This window comes from Oryzias melastigma, linkage group LG9, assembly GCF_002922805.2.
Source record: "Oryzias melastigma strain HK-1 linkage group LG9, ASM292280v2, whole genome shotgun sequence".
In the NCBI taxonomy this organism is placed as follows: domain Eukaryota; kingdom Metazoa; phylum Chordata; class Actinopteri; order Beloniformes; family Adrianichthyidae; genus Oryzias; species Oryzias melastigma.
The window spans coordinates 18,261,044-18,282,392 of record NC_050520.1 but is presented as its reverse complement, the minus strand read 5'-3'; the positions used below and the strand labels follow the sequence as shown (position 1 = coordinate 18,282,392).

Genomic DNA, 21,349 nt, shown 5'->3' with positions numbered 1-21,349 from the left:
CACGCTTGTGCTCTCGTACACCCGGCAGCTGGATGCTCTGATGTGAATGTGTGATGTGGAATGACTCGGTGGCAGGTGGCATCTCATGCTGTCTTTATACAAACTGTGATCAGAAAAACGGTAAATGGCACCGCTGCGCTCGCGAGAACGGCAACAAACAAAACAGTCATGTGAAAGTGGAGCATATGGCTCCTGCACCACTGGGCAGAAGGAGCACTCAGCAAGACGAATGCTTGGGTGCTGGCAACAAAGCTGACTTTAACTTGTCAAATTAACAGCATATCAAAGGAGAGACAAGAAGGAGGATGCAGGTGCCAAGTGTTCCTTGCGGTGACACCGAGAGAAGCTGCGACCAACGCAGCCGAGGTCAGATCAGACTCCCGAAATACAGTTTGCACACTTACAAACACTCAGAGTTTGAGTCGGTGCAGACATGTGTCCACCGGGTACCACCCAACCCCCGCACTGCTTTGAGGGCTATGTTAATGAAACAGTTGCTGTTTCCTGGCATAACATTAATTACCCGATCAAAATAGAGTGGGTAATTAACTGCCCTTCTTTAGCAGTGCTAATTACATTAACAGAGAAGGGCCACAGCAAGAGAAAGGAGAGGAAGAAAAGAAGGGATGAAGCGGTACCTAACAAAGACGGAGAAAAAAAAAAGCCCCTCCAAGTGTGTGGGTGAGTTTTTAAAGGAGAGGAAGGGGCCGTGATGGAGGGAGACTCGCGGTTCTCACTTGGGCCCCCAGAGGCTCGGTCCTCCGAGAGAAGCAGGCTTATTGGAGAGGAGCGAGATGGGAAGGAGGGGGGGAGTTGTTTATCTTGACATGCTCTACTCAGTCTTTAACGCTCGCATCACAATTAAGATGCTGCAGCTCATCAACTATGTGTACAAAACAAAGTAACAGTCTGCACGAGCACACAGGTGATGGGCACAGTCAAAAATAGATCCAGCCACACCTTGAGATATGGAGTGAACCTTGCAGGAGCATCTTGATGTACAGAAAATGTAGCATAAAAACACAACAGCATTTGCTCTTTAAATAATTAACAGATTTTTCGTTTGTTGTTTTTTTCATGTTTTATTTCGACCACAAAATATAGTTACACCTTAAAATTTACAAATCACATTTGCACCAATAGTTTGTACTGTTGCTTAAAGAAGGATGGCTTTAAAAAATAATAATAATAATAATAAATTGCTAATAATTATTTAAATAAATAACCGTGTTCTACAAAAAAAGAAAATTTGCACATGTCATCTACTCTTTGTTTTTGTGTCCTGAGAAAGCAGTTTGTGTTGTGATGACAAAATGAATAATAACGGTAAGAACAGGCTAATAAGGGTCAGAGATCACCTTATGCACCTGCGTCTTTTCTTTCAAGCTGCTGTGCTTATAGTTTCCATACTGCATAGTGACTTCTCTCCTTGTAATGGTTTGTGATGTTGTGAAGAAATCCTGAAAAATCTATAACTAATTGTGAATAAATTGGAAATGTTGGTGTACAAAGCATGCATTTTAAGTAAACTTTAAAAGGATAAGGCAAACTAACATTTTCTTTCACACAAAGGGCCACAATTTTTGTAATTGTGGGCGTAAAGTATGTATTTTGCTACAAGGAAAACCTAAAATTTAGGATGTTTTTCTTTCATTACTGGAAAAAGAAAATTTCAATGATCATTTATCAAACTTGCTGCCAATTTCTGAAAAACTTTGTGTCAATAATAACTGGAAAAAGAACCACTTTGTAAAAACACATTTATATTATTCCCTAAACTAACTATAATAAGTTAAATTGCTTGTTTTTAAATAAATCAATATATGAATTTCTTTAGTAATAACCCATGAGAGAAAGGTTTTACCCTCGACAAACCATGGAGATTAGAAAAGAAAAAATAAAGGGACTATTCTTCTGGAATGTAAATTGACTTAGAAAAGTCTAATACAAAAAAAAATCTGTCACTAGCTCACAGACAGTGGTACACACATGCCTTTTCAGGTGTCCGTCCTCTAACAAAATAGCACCCTGCTTATTGGAGTGGTTGTCTGCCACCTGTCAACTCTCAGTGCGCCTGTTCAGCGCATCTTCTAAGTCTGATCGAGGTTAGTGTAGATCCTGAAGCTCCAGGTAAGATCGGAAGTCTCTCTCCTTTTTGTTTCCTTTCCGATGCTGCACAGAAACAGCTGTTTTCCGGTCCAGTCTGATGCGGTTTGCTGAGAAGTGTCTCTGAAATTGTTGGTTCTGCTCTTCCTCTGGAGAAGAAGGCTCCTCTTTGGACTTTTTTATTCCTCGTTCTGTTTATTGGTCTGGATGACGACAGGACTGAGTTTGACAGCTGGAGGAGGAAAGTTATACAAGAGCGCTAGGGATGAAATTCCCATTTTTCCCTGCCCCCACAGCGGCAAAAGAAGGGCTAAATCAAGCAGCGGTCTGGGGCAGAATGGGGTAGCTACATCGGGGGGACAACCAGGCCCGTCATCGCTGGAGAGAAAAACATATACAAAAGCTATCATTCTAGCCTGGCAGGTCTTTCGTTAATGTACATCCAGCAAGCGTTTTCTGTCTGGTTCAGTCATAGCTTTCCAGTTTGTTAGTAGAGGGGGTTAGACTGCATTCGTGAGTTCAGACAGCGGCGTCAGATAGTGAGTTGGATGGCTACCTCTGAAGGTGTTCCCCGCTGAAGCGGGACAGGCAGGGGAGGGAGAACCTTGGGGTCTGAGGACAGGAGCAAAAGCGCTTTTCTGTTTAGCAGCTGACGGGAAGGAGGAGAAAGGCAAAAGAGAGGATGAGGAGCTGGAGCTTCCTGGTATGGTGGGGCTGGAGGGCATTACTGTGGAACAAAGGTCAAATGTTAAACCGGAATTTCACAGAAGAAGCAGAATCAGCCAAGAGATGAGGAGGTTCTTACTGTATGGAGAGCTTGTAGGAGAAGCACTGCTGAAGCCAGGAGATCCTGGAACTCCTAAACTTGTCATGGGGACAGTCCCATATCCTCCAGTCATCCCCCCACTGCTGCCATAGCTTGACTGCTGGGGGGTGGAAGCAGATGGGTAACCCCTGGGAGACAAACTGCTGGGGTTTCGGATGTAACCTGGAAGAGTAATTCAGATTCAGTTACATTCTTCAAAATGAACAGAACTATTTTTGGGATTCGCTCATTCACCTTGACTGCTCTGTCCTGGCTCTCCGATGCTAACACCGAGCTGAGAGGGATAGGAGCCCAGACCCATGACGCTGCCATGTGCTGGGGAGCTGGGAAGAGCCTGCAGCTGGCTGTGAGGACGGGGGACGCTGTAGAGAGCCTCAGCGATGTCAGCGGCTCGTTTCAGCAGCATGTCCTACAGGAAGTCAAGTACAGTGATCAGCAACGTAAAACTCTCATGGAATATGAAAGCATTCCCAGCTTCTGATGGGCTGACAGTGTCGTTCTTGCTGGCAAACAGGACAGCGGACAGCTCTAATTATTCTCTAAAAATGAGGATGTGTAAGCAACACCCAATTAGGCCATTAAGTACAAGTTACTCATACAGTTCTGCTGACAATTTTCTGACTCATTCTGTTGCACTCAAGTGTTTTCATTTCATTGGCGGAGTGAGAACCTGCTGCCAAACAACCAGGTGTCTGCCACAAACTAAAAGTGCAGTGTCGTGTTTCCATATTGTTTTATTTAATGAGCTTTATCCTGACAACACAGCATCACCATAAACTGGTCTGACAAAGCGTCTCGACTACAAACCTTTACAAAACTAAATTAACTAAGAAAGTGTACAAACACAGGCTACAAATGCAATCTTTTTTTTTTTTTCAACACGTCAGGAAATTTGTGTCAATCCAGAAATGTACCTGATTACTGTGTGGATTTCCATACAGAGCCTCCACCAGATCTGCCGCTCTTTTCAGGAGAATCTCCTGTGAAGTAAATATTCTGTTTAATTTATTCCATGACAATGTAAGCTTGACAAGCGTTTAAGAATTTCTCACCTTTGCAAGTTTCTCTGGATCGCCTGGATGTCGAGGAATCACTTTCTGAAGGCGCTGGAAACCGTAGTCTATGGTTGGCTCATTAAGTGCTGAAAAAGTATTCAGCGTGTCAATCATAAAAACATCCCAAACTTCAAATCTGTAAAATTTCTCAAAAAGGAGGACAACAAAGCAATGTAATTAATACCTGTGTAGATGAAGCGCCCGGGTGCTCCCTTACAGAACTGCTTGGATTTGTAAGACAGCGTGACCTCCACGACCCCCGGGATGTGGCGAGGAGGCGTTTGGACTCGTATGGCATGAGGAGTGATCAGCTGAGTACAAAAAAAAGCGAAGCAGTGTCACAAACCGCCCTCCGCAGACCCTGTAAATATTTACGCTCACAAAACACTTTGGTGAGATTAATGTGCCCGTAAATCATCCCGACGGTGAGACAAAGCATATGTTGTGTATTTCATTTCAAAATATGTACCCTATATGTAGTCGAGATGTGAGATAACTCTTACCTCACTCCACACTAGCATGCTTCCAAACACCACCTGCAGCCCGTCGAAGAAGTTCTCCCCGATGACTATGACCATGGCCCCGCCGGTGGTCCAGCCCTCGCTGGGACTGATGGCTTTGATACATGGCGTAGCTTAAAAGGACAGCAGAGCGTGATTTACTCGAAACAAGATGTGCCTCGGTTAGAAAAACATCAGGTCAAGGCTTGTTGTGAGGCTGATACGAAAAGTTTGAAAAGCAAAGTTAGTGTTTACATTTGTGGCACTTAAAGGTTATTTTGGCACTGATCCTTGAAATGACTCAAAACCTTAAGGCAGTAGGAAAGTAAAATACAGGACACAAATGGAACTATCCGAGGAAAAACAAGAATAAACTGAGTTTTTGTAACTTTAGCTCAAAGATGGATGTTCACCAAATCATTCACCTTTACCTTTAATTTTTGTTCACATGCAGTTTAAATAAAGAGACAAGTGCTAAATCTTCGTTGTCTTCCCTAAACGTCCCCCCAGCACCACTGATGATGCCTGGAATAGCTATTAACGGGACTATGAATGGACATTATGCAGCTCAGGTACATTCTTTGGATGAATTTGCCCCATGTTCCTAGGTGTGAGTGACGGCAGAGACATGTAATAAAAAGAAATCAGATGAATGAGGTGTTGCTGTACAGCAGTAGAGAGTAGCCTTACCGTATTCCATAGAATTCTCCACAGACTCTCCTGGCTCCAGTCTTCTGGCTCTCCGACCGTGTTTTGAGTTGTTGTGGACAAACATGTTGTCCGACACGGCGAGAACGTGTCCATCTACGCTAACGGTGCTTGATAAGACCACCTGGGCGAGAGAAGAGCAAAGAGGAAGCACACGTTAGACTGCAAACTGTGTCCAAAGCTCTGGTTACTCTTTGGGAATCCCTAAGAAACTATTTGTTTCAGGGATTACGTTTCTGAGACACATTTTCTGAATCATTTCTCTCCATGGTTAATGTTGGGATTTCCATACTATGTCTGCATTCCGGGGATGACACAGAACATCCATCCCTCAACTCCTCCTTTAGCTTTCCATATGGCCCGTCCACTGCCTCTTGCCTAACATTTGATTCACACAGCATGCTGCAAACTAGTTGTTGTCTCCTACAAATCCCGCAGTGACACTAAACATATGGAACAAATCCACTATTTAAGCCAACCGTTAAAGTAGTAAATGATTTATGGTGTCTCTAATTTGATTTTGTGGCTGTTGTATGTGTGAGTTCCTCAGCAGTTATTAAGAGGAAACATGAATGTAATGATACTTGTTCTTTTATGCATGCACATACTTCATATATACATGTGTGTTTAGGGCAGAAATGCAGTTTGTGGCAAAAGCAAAATATTAAAATATTCAAAAAAGGAACCGATCACCTTTTAACCTTCAGATGAAAGTCTTAGGCCCCCGGGTTCATAACTTCTCAGCATGTGTCACAAGAGTTAAAACAAACATGGTGGGAGATAGAAGGAGCAAGAAAGAGGAGAAAAGACGGAGAGAAAATGCCAGACTGAGGCCTCTGGTGCTGAAAGACGGTAGAGGAAGTAAGGCGGGAGTGTCCCCTGTGACCACTTCCTGGGTCATAGAGCATGACCTCCTTCATCTGGAGCCAATCACTCAATTCTTGACAACTTCCTGAAACACCTCAGCCCATTTCCTGTTCCCCAGCAACCCCAAAGATCATGTCTCCCACATATCTAACCCTTTTCGTTTGTCTTTCCATCGCTTTGACTTCTCATTGATTTCCGACTTTCACCTTTAACTCCCTCCTCTAGGATCCCTTTTCCAGGAATATTTTTCCAAAGGAAAAATAAGAAAAAGGTGCAGATTTGTGATTGAATGCTGTTGTGATGTTTACCAACTTATTTTAATTTATTTTATTCCTACTGCCATATTTATCATGCTGCTTTTTTTCCGGCATTGTACTTGCTCACATTCACAAACATGTTCTGCTTTTTTGTACCTGAAATCTCCTCATATCCCTTGGGTTTCCGGCTGTCTTCAGACAATTCTGGTTACATTTCAGGAAAAACTTCAAGAAGAACCTGAGAGGGCAAACAAAAGGGCGTACATTAAACATCAGAAACAAATGTTACACAAGCAAAATAAAATCCCATGAGTGATTATTTGCCGTCCTGGAAAATAACAACATTCTAGGGAGATGTTGTTTTCCCACATAGTCTGTGTTCATGTTGGCAGGTGTGTTGTGATGCTATGGCTCTGCCAACAGTCAGAGCTTTTTATCTGTAATAGACTTCAAATCAAGTAATGAGATTTTGAAACACAGAAGTATGAAAAGTGCTGCAATATTTCAAAGTAAAGTAGCGACAGTGATGTAGGCCAGCAGACTCAAGGGATCCCCCAACAATGTTTTCAACCCCCACCTGGGAATGGGGAGGGAACCGAGGCAGGGACAGCCGCAGAGAATGAGGAAGTAAGGAGGTGGAGGGACGGAGGTACTTATAAAAATACTTACACACTTCTATGGATGTGAATTTTGTTTTCTGGTTAGAGGAGTCTCACCGCATATTTAAATTTGCATTTCATTGGAGCTGACTGTGATTGCGATAGCCTCTGCTGTACGGTAGAAAACCTGAAAAGCTAGAATAAAAAGGAGGAAGGGAGACTACGGGGAGAGACTCCAAGTCCCAGGTGTACGGAGTTCGGAAACACAGCCAGCTGCCATGGCAACACAGCTCTGCCGCAATCCCAAAGTCCCAATGCTGAGAGGCAAAGACAGGAATGGGGAAAAGAAGGCAACAACAAGAGCACATTCCATCAGTGAAATCCAGCAAGAACGTAGAAGGAGGCTTTGCACTCTGAGAGCTTCTCCAGCAGGTGTGGATGAGAGCAGCAGGGAAATTTAGCAGATTTGAATTTAAAATAAATTATTATAGTCTGCTTTGTGATATAATTATGGAAGATGTGTTACGCTTTTTCCAATTCTCCACTCCCCTTCCACAAAACACTCCTGATTTATCTAAAACTCCCCTATAAATCAGCAGTGAAGTGGAACAGAGTACAGAGTACTCTTGTACTCATTAAAGTACTTGCAGCATATGCTAAGTCACTGTTAAATATTTAGGTTACACTTCTCATGGAGATGAATAATTACTTGTTGATGTTTCAGGTTTTATGTTGATGTTGCAAAACTGAGCAATGAATCAGAATAATCCTCCACTCTTGACGCTGCATTCACAGATTTTCATTTTACATTTTTGCTTCCAGTCCGTTTATCTCAGAAGAAAACATGTAGCAGCTGCAGTCACATTTTTAGATGCTTTCAAAATTTAGTTTTAAACACTTATTTGCTCAAATTTAACACATTTTCCAAAACTCCAAAGACAAAAACAAAGAATCATTAAATTTAGTCATCTTTCTATCATTGATATTACATAAACCTGTAAACGAAAGCAAACAGATCCAATGACAGGGTAAACACACATCATTTTATTTTTTTACATTAAAAAATGTACAAATACCCATTCCAATCATCTTTTAATCTATTGTTTTATCATGATTCAAATTCAATTTTTAGCTGAGTTTTCTTAATATATGTTCTCCATCGTCAAAAAAACACAATTTTCACTAAAGTGTGTCTCATATTATTTGTCAGAATTTAAATTTCCGTAGGTAACAGATCTGTTCTTAAGTCACGCCAGTCAAGCACACAGTTTGTGTGCTTGAACCTGTAGTTTTAGGTCATGCAGAATGAGGTCTAACATCATCCTGCTGAAACAGCTAAGGACCTCCTGGGACAAGAATTAGCTTAAAAAGTAACATGTGTACAGCTGCAAACACACTTGTGCATTATTTTTGTCATAGTACAGATACAACCTTGCATCACCAAGTCATACTGACCTTAGTAATACTTTCTCAGAGAAGGGCACAATAGTGTCCACTCCTGAGTATTTTTACAAGTTAGCACTTCAAGTTAATGTCTTATTAACTACTTCCATCACTCACATTTTTCCACAAATGCTAACACTAAAGAGAAAAAAGCCGCAAAAGATGGTTAGAACTTTTTTTGGCAAGTCTCAATCCCACCCACATTGTGCTCTCAATAAGTCATCTTAATGTAGTTTTTTTTCAATGGGGAACTTCAAATTGCACCCAAAGCAATGAATCCTCCCAACAAATTCTAATCTCTCTCTCATTTTTCTTCAGCTTTTACTCATTTTTCTTTCATCCCGTGTGAAAAGGACTTAGCTTTAAACTGGTTCGGTTCCAAGAGCCTTTCAATGTTTTCCCTTTAAAATATGTGGTCAGTGGACAATCAATATTATTGTTGGCATAAAAGTATTACGATTTATCAGTGGGAACCTGGAAGCCTTAAAACGACCATACATCCCAGTTTTAAATGAAACCATATGAGAGGACACATCCATGTCTTTAATCTTTCTGACTTTTTTTACCTTCTTCATTGTCATAAATGTGGGAGTCATGACTAAGGCTTGTTAGGATTAAAATTCCTGACATAACAAATTCCTCTCACAATGTTTTTGATTTTTTTTTATCCTACGTGCAAAATATACTTTAAGTTATAGAATACAATATTGTGTGACATTTCAAAGATCTTCCAATTCGTATTTATAACACAATGGAAACTAAACCTTTACTGACGACTTGTTTTCTATCACAGTTAGCTGTGACAGGACAAATGCCAATAACATGCCGATAAAATCAAACCTAGGAATACAATGTACAGCACTAACTTAAAGAGTGTCTACATTTAAAAGAGCGTCCATCTAACCATCCATGCCATCACCCACCCTCGCCAACATCCATCCCATTTTTCATTTTTAGATAACCCAATGATCCATCCAGATATCATCATGTCATAAATTTAACCATCCATCCCATCATCTCCATCATCCATCCCAACATCCATCCTAACATAATTTCCAGCATCCATCCCATCATCTCCATCCTCCATCCCAGCATTATCTCCATTAATCCATCCCAGCATCCATCCTAACATCATCTTCATCATCCATCCCAACATCATCTCCATTAATCCATCCCAGCATCCATCCCAACATCCATCCTAACATCCTCTTCATCATCCATACCAACATCATCTTCATTAATCCATCCCAACATCCATCCTAACATCATCTTCATCATCCATCCCATCATCATCTCCATTGATCTATCCCAACATCCATCCCAACATCCATCCTAACATCATCTTCATCATCCATCCCAACATCATCTCCATTAATCCATCCCAACATCCATCCTAACATCATCTTCATCATCCATCCTAACATCATCTCCATTAATCCATGCAAACATCCACCCCAACATCCATCCTAATATCATCTCCAATAATCCATCCCAACATCCATCCCAACTTCCATCCTACCATCATCTCCATTAATCCATCCCAGTATCATCTCCATCATCCATCCCATCATCCATCCCAGCATCCATCCTAACATCATCTCCATCATCCATCTCAACATCCCCATCATCCATTCAACATCCACTCACAATCTCCATCCTCCATTTAAGCATCCATCCCTGCATCTCAATCCTCTATCTTAGCATCCATCCCAGCATCTCCATCATCCATTTCAGCATCCATTCCAGCTTCTTCATTGTCCATTTCAGCATCCATCCCTGCATCTCCAGGATGCATCCCAGTATCTCCATCATCCATTTCAGCATCCCCATCATCGGTTTCAGCATCCATCCAAGCATCTCTATTATCAATTTTAGCATCCATCCCAGCATCTCTATTGTCTATGTCAGCATCGTCCCAGCTTCTCATTGTCCATTTCGGTATCCATCCCAGCATCTTTGTCATCTATCCCAGCATCTCTGTCACTCATTTCAGCACCCATCATAGCTTCTTCATTGTCCATTTCAGCATCCATCCCAGCATCTCTATCAGCAATTTATCATCCATTCAAGCATCTCCATCATCCATCTCAGCATCCATTCCTTCATCCATCTCTGGCATTGTGGACTTTATCAGGGTTCTTGACTTTGTTGACTTGGTCTTATCATTTACTGTCCACATGATCTTTTCTGCATACATGCACACTTAAATGTCCACATATGTGCATACACTTTTATTGTAATGACAACAACCCTCCCCTGATTTTAGTCAACTTTTCACCCCCCCTCTTAGTTAGTTCGGACGCATACAGCTGCAAATGCTGAAATTAAAGCGAGACATTGATGCATACATTTGCATGTATTAGCTGGTTCCCCCTGCCCACTTAACATGCAAATCTCCCAGCCCCGTCGCCTCACACCTTCTGCCACACATTCATTTGCTGAATTATAATTAGACTAATCTTGCATAATTAATAAGAAGTCGAGGACCCTCTGTTTTTTATCCCCCCTTCTCTATTGTGGTTGCAAAAGTTGAATATTGCCGTTGTTTGTTTTTGTTGTTTGGGTAAAGTAACACACCCACACATCCTCATCCAGTGAGGGGAACATGCAAAGAACCCATTTGATCCTGGTGTCAGCATGAGGTTGAAGATAAAGGCTGTTTTTAGAGAACTCTGCTGGTACAACTGTATCTATGGTTTAAGAATTGGTGGTTAAACAGTCATTCATTGTATAATTTCTCAAAACAAGTAGTAAATTTGTCAGGGATGGTGAAAATGTGAATCATGAAGTTATGAATAAACTTTTGTACCAACTGCAAAAAAAATGTAAAAACGTGTTGTTAGAAATAAGAATTTCCACATGACTTTCTATTTTCCATTTTTTTCAATAAATAAAAATATTGTTTTTAGTATGTTGCATGTGGTCATTGATGTAAGCTAAGCTTTGTAAAATTTTCACATTTAAATCAGGAAAAACAAATAAACACCCAAACCTAGAGATCATTTTACACCGTGGCACCACAGGGAGTATGTTTTTTTTTCCTTTTCTGTCTTCACTTCAACAGCTCTGTCAGAGCCTTCAATCCCTTTTGTCTGCATATGCATCAGTTCCCAAGACAAAACACAGGCCTCGCAGCAGGAGCCCAGCATCCCAGTTGCAACAACTTGCTTAACTAAAACTAGTTCAATAACCTAACAGAGAGTCGTGACACTCAAAACAAAGGGCTAGTAGTTATTTTTTTTAAAGCTTCGCTCTTTAAAGCGAGTGATGGGTTTCACATTTCTCAGAACACGGGGCATCTGTTACACATAAGTGTTTCTCACTCTGCTTTACATATGGCACTAATCATGCTGTGAGCACCTAAGCTGGACAAAAAATTTCATTGGCATTCATCAGCACTAATCACTGTTGACTTAAACTGCCTTTTCACATAGTCATAAAACACATCGCCCTCTGTGCTGATTGTAAATACAGGTTTACTGTTGGTGGCCGCTCTTGATGTGGTGTTAAAGGTCTAATGCAGAGTGTGGGTTAGCAGCAGAACGACATTTCTGAAGAAAGAAATTTTATTTTTGAGCTAAAGTGAGCATTGAAGTTGAATTTGGTCATCAAAGATACATACGTTCTGACTTCAGAATGAATTAATGTAAAGTAAAAAAATAAAAAGTCAGATTTTTCAATGGGGACTTGCCTCTATTGCCTTATATGTGTAAAAAAAATAACAAAATAAAAGAAAAATGAAGAAGAAGAGACAAAGGAAGAGAGGGGGTATGTGGATGTCCTGTATGCTGGGCCATCACTCATCAGACATCCCCTCTATCTCAGCACACCCCCCTACAGCCGCCACCCTGAAAAAACAAAACAGTGTCCTGACATGGTGGTGGAAGGGAGCTGGAGGGAGGGCTGGAAAATTAAGAAACCAGATGTGAGGCATTAAAACATACTGACATGCTAAGGGGCTTGCTCTGCCACGCTCACACAATGAGAGCACTAACTCATCCAGCAGGCCGAGATACATGTGTCGCACAAACCCCATGCACATGCATGAGCTCAGAGCCCGGTGTACCTAGGCCGGCAGCTATTTGTGCACAACTTTTCTATAAAAGCATATACAAAAATGTTACTCAGCAATATCTAAATGCTGCACGTGTAAGCTGACTTTAATAAAATATGTCTGCAGTGGGTGAAAGCAGCCTGCTTAGTTAGTGTAAATGCAAATAAATACATATATCATCATATATAACGGTATGGATGTGAATTTACATACCCAGGTTGAGGAGTGACAGAGGGTGATTTGTTTACCTCCATGAGGAGAATTGTGTTTGGGGGGTTGTGCATAAGTGTGTTTGTGGGATGGGGGTAGGGGTGGAGGTAGGTAATAAATACCCCTGGACCAGGGTCTCCTGGCAGACTGGAAGCTAGACTGGTCACCAGGGTTAACACCCGGGGCACATGACCTCTGACACTGCTAATGGGGCACAGAGAACCCTCCACGAACTGATACCCCCGCTGTCGCATACCACCACGGGACCTTTCACACCGGCCCTCCAAGTCCACACTCCCCTCCTCCTCCGAAAACATACAGGGATATCTGTGGCATCAGCTTCACTCCTCCAAGCAAACATCCCACGGAGAAACCAATGTTTCTGCCTCTTTCCGCGTAATGTCTTTACCATCAGTCACCCAAAACTGCATTTTTATTTATTTTTTATTCATCTCAACTCATTTCGACTGATAAATCTGTTTCTCAGTAGGAGTTGTGCATCACCTGAATAAACTGGACGAGTTCCAAAATCATTAATGCACACTATATGGCAAACTGTATCATGACAAATTTAATTTTACATCTTAAAAGGATTAATTTCTTCCAAATATGGTCGGTTTAGCAAAGCAACTGTAACTACAGCCATGTGAAATGGATAAAAGGGCAACACTTTTATATTTCAATGACTATTATAGTTGAAGCAAAAGCATAAAAAATATTATAAAAAATATTTTTAATGTTTCTTTATAATGATCATAAGGGTGATAGTTTTAGTCATGTTATGCTTCTGCAATGTGAGATCAGCTCTTGTTAACTGGGCCTACAGTGCCTTGCTCCTTGTATTCTCCTCTCCGTTGCCTCCCAGGCTGGCTTCACCTCTGCAACCTCCGGCCAATATCCCCCTCCACACACCTCTAAACCTGAGAACTGTGATAAAGCCAAACATTTTCACCACCAGCACTGATTTATTGAGCTTGGTAGTGCTGTAAAACCGGCAGGCATGCCACCACAAAGCAGAACAGGCTCGCGCAGGACGAGCATGCTAATAGAAAAAGGTGCACGGGCATTACAGCGAGGCATCTCCTGGGTGCAAAAAGTGTTTCCCTGCATAACCTCTTACCCGCTGCTAAATGTGCATTTCAACTATTTTAAATGAATTAATGCTTCAGTCTACAGACTTGAGCCAAAAGCTTAGATTGCCTCCAGAGCGTTGCCACATGGGACTGCATTCGCTCTGCCAAATAGATGGATATGGATGGGTATTCAGTCTGGAGAACATGAATTCACAACCAGGACAGGGAATAGAAGTCCCATCAGAGGCCTGACCTCTCCCAGCATGCTTGGTGCGTCCTGTGGGACGAGGACTCAAATTTACTCTCACAACTGTCAGACGGAGACACGCAGCACCCTCAACAAATGAGTAGATTTCAAACACACCGGGTCGTCCGCAATAAAACAGCCGCCTTGTTACCTTTTCAGTACCCTTTCAATCAATCAGCCACTAATCAGTCTTAACAATAACGTGTGTATCAAACCCCGACCCAAACCTTCCTGTAAGAAGAACAATGAATGTGGGATGGATGCCACCGAGAGGGAGATGAGAGGAAAGAGAAGCAACAACAGAAGGAGAAGAGATGTCTTCTTAATTAGCCAGTAATGATAAGATCTGACAAACAACATCTGTTTCCTGAATGGGGATGGGGAGGGGGGTTGGCAAAGAAGAGGTTTCTGAGAGAGAGCTAGAGAGAGGTAGCAGGGAGGACAGGAGTGAGAGAAGCGGCTAAGAAAACTGTGAAGCCTAGACAACAGGGACCTGCTTGTAAGAAAGTAAATGGGGAGTGGAGGGGATGTGTGTGAGGGAAGGAACGCCGTGTAGCGTGACACAATAGAAGGACGGAGGATGAGAAGTATTACAGAAGTGAGAAAAAGACAGACAGGGGAGGGAAATCTGACAGGGTTGAGGGAGTCGAAGAGCCAGGACGAGTATGACAGACAGAGGAAGGAAAACAGATCAAACTGAGAGAAAACAAGGAGGATAGACAGACGCAGAGAAGGTGAGCTGGATAATAGTCCTGCAGGAGGAGGAGAGAAGGGAAACACGAAGAAACAGGAATGGAATCACTCAGAGGTCCAGGGTGCGGTAATTTACTGCCCGTAGCTAATACACAGCAAATGTGTGGGAGCCGAGGAGTGTGAGAGGAGAAGGGGAGCCGGGCGGTTGAGGGGAGCTGAAGGGAGGCCAGGCGCGCTATCGGGGCTCTCAGCATGCATGCTGGGAGCCTGTCAGCAGTCACATCACCCCCTGCCCTCAGACCTGACAGATTCATCAGGACCATTACACACACATACTCACACACACTGGCACTCACACAATTGTTCAGTCACTGTTGTCCTTAAGCTTTTCATGTGGTAAAACACTCCACCCTTGAAACTCGCCCATTCTTCAAAAAGTTTACAGTCAGAACAGTTTTAACCAGTTTGATACACAACTTAAAACATTTAACATTTTCATTAAATACTTTATTTTAGTCAGAAAATGTAGAAATCTCTCATCAGTGTGTAAATTATAAAAACATCTGCTTCTGAAAAATGTGTTTAAACTGAAAACAGCATATAATATCTGGTATTTTCTAAGTAATTCAGGGAAAAAGTTTGTTTTTAAAATTGCAAAAAGACAAGTAAACTATGTATTAAAAAAACAGTTAAATGTAAAAAACTTAAAATCAGAAAAATACACAACCTATTAAAAAATGACTTTGACTAAAATAGTGTTTTATTTGCTTCTACCCACAGAAAAACATACATTTCCCAAATGGTACAACAATTCTTGGAATTCTTCCAAAAATATAGTTCTCTTGCTTTTTAAAAATACAAGTTGCAAAGACTTGATTAAATAAAATCAAGTCAAAAATTATATTTTAGTGAAGAAAACTCTTGATTTTTAGGAGAAACTGTTACCTTAAATATGAGCCATCAGTGGCACTTCACTGGATTTTATACATCACAGTTAAAAATAAAAGGGTTGGAAATGTTTTAAGAAAAATAATATTTTTTTAGAGAATTCAGCCTGAGGAAAGACATCCTGTCTGCGTCCAAGACCAAAAAAATAACACATAAGGTGACTTACGGGGGCTGCTCCGGCACCAGGGGGCATTGTTAAGTCATTAGTGAAACTTAAGACCATAATGGAGGAGTTTGACCAAGCCCAATCACACACACACATTCACACACAACTTCCTAGCTCCTCCCCCAAGCAGCAGCATCCAGCCAAAGAAAACAGCCCTTGTTCCTAAATACAACCACTAATTGGCCTCTGACTCCAGGCCCACCCACCAACACACACTGGCACTCATACAAACAAGAGCCCAACTACTCTAATACAAAGCCCTCTTTAAAAACAAATAACAAAATCAGTAACTTTATGAAAATAAACTTATTTAAATTTGAAGTGCTCCTACAGTAAATCACAGCAATCTTCCCTCTTCTGATCCGCTGAGTGCCCCTACTTAATCCCTTCGCTGCTCAACCAGAGGTGAACCCTATTAGCGGTCAGACAAATGGGAGGTTTTGCCCCAGCAGCTCTGAGAGAGCAAGACCGTTCAAAGTGCCATTGAGCAGCAACTCAAGACTTCTAATTCCCCCCATCCTACCCTCTCTACAGGTCCCCCCCCCTGCTGTTTCTCCACATCAGACCTGTGGTGGTTCGTTCCCATTTCCTGTCAAAACAGATCTCTGCTCTTTCTGCTCTCTGCCTCTCACTGGCCCTTTCTCAAACTCTCTAGAAAAAACAAACCAGCTGGACTCCTCGTGGTGAGGTCTGAAGCCACAACGGCCGGCGCTGGCTGAAGAAGAGCAAAGGTGACTAAACACAAACTAAGCTCATAACCTGCTACACATTTTACACTTCCTGTGTACACAGGAGTTCAGGATCCCACAAGTCCACCCAAGACCACACTCCAGAAAGCAGCTTGTTGAAAGGCCCCTGAACCTCTCCGGTCTTAGTCAGGCTCTTGACATTTGAAACGGTACCTGTCAGGGAAATCGATATTCAAGACATCGCATTCTGTCTCCCTGTCTGTCTTTGAGTCATTGTGCTGCTTCTGTTGCCCCAAGGGAAGAGCATCCCCATGCCTCCATGCCAGCTGCTCAGTGGTCCAGCCTGTGTGCCCCTCCAGAGTGTGAGGCGCTGTGTCGCCCCGCTGCCTGAGGGGTTCGCTGACAGGGGGTCTAGCGGGACTGGACAGTACCACCCCACGGGGGAGAGACCTGTGACAACAGACTGAGCAGAGCCGTTTGTGTTTGTACACAAGAGTGACAGACAGGTTATTGAGGTGGTTTATATTGAAATCCACATCGTTACAGTGAATATTGATGTGATCTCCAAAGGAAGGGTTTCAATTAAACACGTGGAAACTAAAAAAAATGAGACATCAACTTCTGTCTCATCCAACTTTTAAAGATCAAGATTCTGTTTATCGTCTTTTCACACTTAGTATTTATAGAAGAATACACACGTGAGATGAGATGTTGTTCTTCACTAGTATAACAGTGAAAAGAAAAATATAGCAATAACTATATAAAAATATATAATAGTAAAAATGAAAGAGCTATGGATAAATACAGAAAAAAATAAACTTTCCAAAAATGTTTGTTTTTTGTTAACTTTAATTTAATTTAGCAGTAAGCGCAGCAGCTTTGAAGTCCTAATCTGATTAACTTTTGATCTGTTGTAAAAGTAATCAAAGAGGTCCTTCAATTATGATTATGTAGTTTTTTTTTTTGGCAAAATAAAAAAAAAACTGTGTCTAGGACATAGTTTCTGCAGAGCGGCAGCAGTTTATCAGAAATTCACCTCTGTGTTGTGGGCGGGATTATTGGAGCAAAGTAAGCTTTCCATGACTTCCCATCATCCCTTTGTTTACACTCTCTCCCACTAGCTTACAGACCCTCACAACCCCAAACTAAAAATTCTGGTGCAACAAAAATGGCGATAAATATTGTACATATATAATATAATACAGGATTTTTCAAATGACATTTTTTTATTTGCTCCTGACTCATGACAGTTTGAACCAATAAATACTCAATAATACATTTTTAACTCCAAATGTATATGTATATATTCTCCGTCATGGGAAAACGCTACATGAAAATGTTTAAAACACCCAAAACATGATTTTCCTTGGAGTGGGTCTTTAAGTTTAAAATTTTTGACACGTGACCGAGCGACTTGTGCCACATAAGTTTGATGTGATCTATTAGTTGTCCAAAATAAGACTTTCTTTAAAATCAGATTATAAATAGAATGGAAAAAAAATTATTATGTTTTTTTTTTTCTGACCCAACTGTCCCACAGACCAGCACCAGGCTACGCCATCAAAATTCTATATATATTTGACTGGATTAGGTCTGATGGCCACAACAGTCCTATTCTTGAAAACACTTGAATCCTGTCCAATAATACGTTAGTTTTCTATGGTCTCTTTGTTTTAATATAGATATGCTCTCCAGCTGCTCTAAAATATTCATTTGTAGAAAAGTTTGTTTAAAAAAACACCCATATAGCAGTTCATTCAGCTTTTGTGTCTTTAGTTTTGTCATATCACACAATGGGTGTAACTGACTAAAAGGTTGAAGAATAAAATTGAAGTGAGGTCAAAAAGCTCAGAAAAGTTTTTTTTATTTTTTTTTATTTATTGAAAGCCCAAAATCTGTTTATAAAACTGATTAGTCAAAAACAGGGACATAGGAAGATGAGTCTAAAGTTGCAGCTAAAAATCAAACAGTTCAAAACTCCTCCACTGAGGTTATGGGAAAAAGACTAGAAAAATCACATCAATGTCTTACACATAAAACTCTGAAATGTGTATATATGACCACATAACGGGTGACTTGGCGGCAGAATTTAAGTATGCATCTGGGAGAGGAGAGGAATTCGACCCCTGACATGGCCAAAAAACATGTTACTGCATTTATTCCTCGGTTGATAGTTTAATGTTCTTTTCCCAAAGATTTTCAGCTTCTATTTTCTCTCTGATTGAAGCAGAAGGATATAGAGGCAGCTGTTCTCCGCCATTAGCGGGACGGGAACAAAATAAATTTAGCTTGCTGCTGGGGCAGGTACAGAAGAATCATCACTCATCGCTTGTTGAACTTGAGGATGATTATGAACGAGGGGAAAAAAGTAAAGGAGACACAGGTTTGATCATGGATAGCAATAAATATGGTGAGTTTGATACATTTATTGCCAAGCAAAGGCAGGTTCATGATAGAAAAGAATAAGCAGAATTTCCTAGTAAAAAAAAAAGGCATGTGGCAGTATACACACACAACTAAAATCAAGACTACAAACAAAATCAATACAACCCACAACCTGAGATTAAGAGTAATGGATTCCTGTTGGAGCTGAGCTTTGGAAGTCTTTGCTCTGGACGACTAATCGCTGTTTGAATAGTTACAGAAAAAAACATCATTAGGATATTTGGAAAACACATGAATACTAAAGTAAGTTCTTTACGCCACAAGTGCATTTTTTTCATAATCAAATGAATACGAGAGTTTTGTTGAGCTCATTCTGAGCACCAGGAAGGAACCATATTGACAGAATTGGAAAATTCTCATTGATTATTCGTTTTTTTCTCGGAGCACCGGCTTGTTAAAAGAAAAGAACCCTCTTAGAAACACGATCAATTAGTGAGATAGTGCTCGCCATTGATCACCAGACTGCCCCTCACAAGGCCCCGGCCTTACGATGGATCCCTCCCCACACTCCTTATGACCAACTATTGATCTCAGCTTCTTAGCCAAATTTAAAAGCACACACTGAGGGCCGAGCCCAACCATGCAAGCCACACGCTCTAATACTAATACTGACATCTGCTTGTCTCTATTGTAAAACCCGTGGTTTGCTCATAAATACTGAGGCCAGCTTTGCCCCAGAACCAATATATTTTCTCAGAGGTCAGAGGTCAAAATGCTAATAACGCCCTCATGAAGAGATCTGCCATGAAGAATGCTACTTTTATGAACCACGCTACTTTATAACTTTCGTTAATTTCTTAAAACTGAATTATTAAGCTCACAGTTTAACTACAAGCAGGTTTTTTGCTGAAAATAGTCATCTTATAAATGATGATTCAACTTTAAGAATAAGAGAGACCTTTTTTCTATTATCCTTATTGAATACAGCAATGTATGTTTAGCTGTTGTAGCTGACATTTATGATAATAAGCTCAGATTTATTCATCTGGAATCTGATTGACCTCTCTATTGATCAAAACCAATCAGTGAGCTGGTCCCTCCATCATTTAAAGATAAGTGGTCCTCTGCAAAAACTCACCTCTCGTCTAAAATAACACTTCAGCGGAGCAAAGATCTGACAGATATAAAACTATTACACACAGCAGGCATTAGATAATTTTCTTCAATGAGCATCTTGACTTATCTCTTTGTCAGCAGCCGCTCTTGCCCTCTTCATCCCTCGGTCCCTCCACCCTCTGTCCCTTCACCCCTCCCTACGGATCAGCCATGATCTCCTCTCTTTCTCTTTTCACTCAAATCAGGATTAGGGTGGAGGGGGGGTGGAGGGGATGCTGCTGCGCTGGCAGCAGAAGGAGAAAGGGGGAGAGAAAACTGAAACAATATGGAAAGGAGATTAGAAAAGTGGGGGTTCGGGCCGTTTGGGGAATTGAAAACTCCCTTGTGCTTGGGTAGGTGTCCTAATGACACAGCCTAATTATGGCAAAATTAGACAGGGTACAGGGAATTGGGGGTGGTGGTGGTGAAAAAGCGAAAGGGGATATAAAAAAAAGAGAGAGAGAAGCGAGGGAATAAGGCAGTGAAAATAGTAAGCTCAAAGGAGCATGTGAGAGCAAATGAAAAGACCTAGAGGGGTGTGCCGAGGTGCAGATACAAACCCGCGGAAGGGAGCGCAGGGCCCAGAGTGTGAGAATAAAGAGAAAAGAGGGAGGAAAAGGGGTGGAAAGCAGGGCGACAGGAGCGAGTGGGCCCCAGCACGCTGAATGTTAATTGGAGAACAGGTGTTGGGGCTGGGAGCAGGAGGCTGATTACTGGAGCCACAGAAACAGACCGTCTCCCTCATACACACACACACACAACTGCACTCTCAGACACACATCCTTCTACACATGAATAATTGAAGCTCCAAGAGGCGACTGGAAACAAAGGTCAGAGTCGGGGTCATGCAGACACATAGACAATTCAACATACATCCATATACATGCATAAATAAAGATCCAAAAACAAATATAGATCCTTCTATTTGCACACAATGGTGTTCACATATCACTCTACTTTCCCTCCACTTTCACTCCAGAACCAAACAGCCTTTGCAGATATTAACTAATAGGTTCCTCCCTCAGGACGGGATTTCTCAGGACCATCAAGAGGGAGACACCCTCATCAAGTCGGGATATGCCCAGTGTGATTAGAGTCAATGATTTCATTTGAATCAATCCTTGAGTGTCACACACACATCTATAAACGCGCCACCAACAATCAGGCTGAGAACGGTTGTGTCCGGGAGAGATATGAAAGGGGGCGGAGAGGGTTATTGTCAGACGAAGGGTGAATGAGAAAAGCAGCTGCTCTGACGAATTCTGGGAAAATTTTAAAGACAACAATTTTTTTTTTTTTTAGATATATGAAAAGTATCTTCAGCTGAGATCCTTGGAGACACACTGTCAACAGGCAGCCAGCTTGAAC

The 21,349-nt window shown here is 41.5% G+C and overlaps 1 protein-coding gene across 2 annotated transcripts in view; it reads right to left on the bottom strand.

Moving 5' to 3' along the window:
* ebf2 (EBF transcription factor 2) overlaps window positions 1–21,349 on the bottom strand; it is a 28,454-nt gene continuing 7,105 nt past the window's right edge. Inside the window, exons 7-16 of one of the 2 annotated variants that reach the window (XM_024274948.2) lie at window positions 6,476–6,557; window positions 5,178–5,319; window positions 4,491–4,621; window positions 4,172–4,298; window positions 3,985–4,073; window positions 3,847–3,912; window positions 3,167–3,341; window positions 2,912–3,094; window positions 2,663–2,833; window positions 1–2,484 (exon numbers count right to left, since the gene is read on the bottom strand). In XM_024274948.2, coding sequence (XP_024130716.1) covers window positions 2,453–2,484; window positions 2,663–2,833; window positions 2,912–3,094; window positions 3,167–3,341; window positions 3,847–3,912; window positions 3,985–4,073; window positions 4,172–4,298; window positions 4,491–4,621; window positions 5,178–5,319; window positions 6,476–6,557 — 1,198 coding nt within the window. In that variant the 3' untranslated portion in view covers window positions 1–2,452. Of the gene's footprint in view, window positions 2,834–2,911; window positions 3,095–3,166; window positions 3,342–3,846; window positions 3,913–3,984; window positions 4,074–4,171; window positions 4,299–4,490; window positions 4,622–5,177; window positions 5,320–6,475; window positions 6,558–21,349 lie in introns of both variants that reach the window. The other variant, XM_024274947.2, reaches the window with a different exon arrangement.